General features: G+C 37.5%; 1 protein-coding gene across 1 annotated transcript in view; it reads left to right on the top strand.

Annotated features, from left to right (window-relative positions):
* LOC119591305 (NADH dehydrogenase [ubiquinone] 1 beta subcomplex subunit 10-like) overlaps positions 1–1,372 on the top strand; it is a 7,239-nt gene extending 5,867 nt beyond the window's left edge. The window contains exon 4 of the mRNA XM_037940032.1: positions 983–1,372. Coding sequence (XP_037795960.1) covers positions 983–1,098 — 116 coding nt within the window. The 3' untranslated portion in view covers positions 1,099–1,372. The remainder of the gene's footprint in view (positions 1–982) is intronic.
* Positions 1,373–1,602: the final 230 nt, after the last annotated feature.

Here is a 1,602-nt window from a genome sequence, read left to right as displayed (position 1 = left end):
GAATGAATACAGGGAAATTCCGTTGTTAAAGTCTTCGGTTGGTTTACAAAGGCAGATATTGTTCTGAGAATATTTACATGTGTAGAATATCATACTTGCATTAGTTTCTCATTGGTTTACCGAATGTCCTGACAAAGCCCTTTTACTAGCCCAAATGCAGACTGAAAACTGTGAATTGTGAGATTCTTACATATATAAACTCGTGAGAAAAATATAAAATAATGATAGGCAGTAGACATTAGGTCTACTAACTCATACAGTAATGTGAATTAGCAAACTTTGGTATTGCTTGTTTAATAGGTTTCTGCTATAAAAGTCTAATTCAGCCTGGGTACTTCTCAGAAGTCATCCACTGTGTTTTGTCAAATGAAAGTCATGACCCTCTGACATTTCTGACTGATTCTGCTAGACCTCACTTTTAACAGTTATCCAGGAGTCACCAAACTTGATTAACAAACTACCTTTCCTCTCAATATGCTTGAAAATCCAGGAACAATTATTGTTAAAATGCTAAAAATGTTGGTAAATCTGTTCTCTGGTTGGTGGCACCTTTTGATTTTTGTAGGCTTATTTACAAAACTGGTTAGGGATATGGTGTTTTGGAAGAAGGGCTGTGCCTCTTATCTGGATTTGGTGACATTGAATGCCTGTGAAGGTGTGAAGTAGTGAGTAACAGTGTGCAAAACATGACATGTAACCACTGGCAAATCTTCCATTTGTCAGTTATTTGGTAGAGCAAATTGTTTACTAGGCACAGGAAGACACCTGTCTGTGTACAGTGTTTTTATAGGGTGGTTCAGACTGATTGTGCAGGATCTTGCCTGCTAGAGTTATTATTCTCTTTACGGAGAGTGTGGCAGGCATTCACAGCACATGGCATAAGGGACTAGCAAAAACAGGTGTTAGAAATATTGACCTCTCATAACTTAGTTTTTGTCAACACACTGTATGTAATACACTAATTGTCATTTATTCCATCCAGATGGTGACCTAGGTGCTTATGGCAATGTGAAAGATGCCTACATGAAACAGAAGCACCGCCTTATCTGGGAACGCCGTCATGGACCTGTGGGCTCAGGGATGAAGAGTACCCTTTGAAGAGTGCCCTTGGAGGACGCATGAAAGATTGCATTAAGTAGGAACCCTGATATTCCAAGGTTGTCACTCTTGATCTAAAAGTGATTGGGTTTGAGTAGATGGTGAGGTGTTCATCCTGTTTAGGGGTAATCTTTGTATGTCACTCCATGTAGAGGTTGACAGTTTTCATTCATACTGTGAACATGGCAAGAAGTTTGTCATTCAATCAGATGGACAACAATGCTTTGTAAAATCATCAGAAGCTGTACATAATAAATAGATTTTATTTGATGTGTGTTTTGCTTTTATTTGTCTTCATTCATATTGTATTCTCTCTTAAAGATCTTGGCAGGAGAGGGGGAATCACTTTTAAATTTTAAGAAAGAAAGAAAGGTTCCTTGTATGTTTATACAAGAATTTTTCATTTCTGTCTAACATGGTGTTAGAAGTATTTTCTTCATTACTTCCTGTCTACTTCAGTATTTTCACTTTAAACCTCCATTAACCCAACATCTAGGAAATGTT

Source organism: Penaeus monodon, chromosome 28 (genome assembly GCF_015228065.2).
Source record: "Penaeus monodon isolate SGIC_2016 chromosome 28, NSTDA_Pmon_1, whole genome shotgun sequence".
In the NCBI taxonomy this organism is placed as follows: Eukaryota; Metazoa; Arthropoda; class Malacostraca; order Decapoda; family Penaeidae; genus Penaeus; species Penaeus monodon.
The sequence above is the reverse complement of the archived record's forward strand: the minus strand, read 5'-3'. Positions and strand labels throughout refer to the sequence as shown.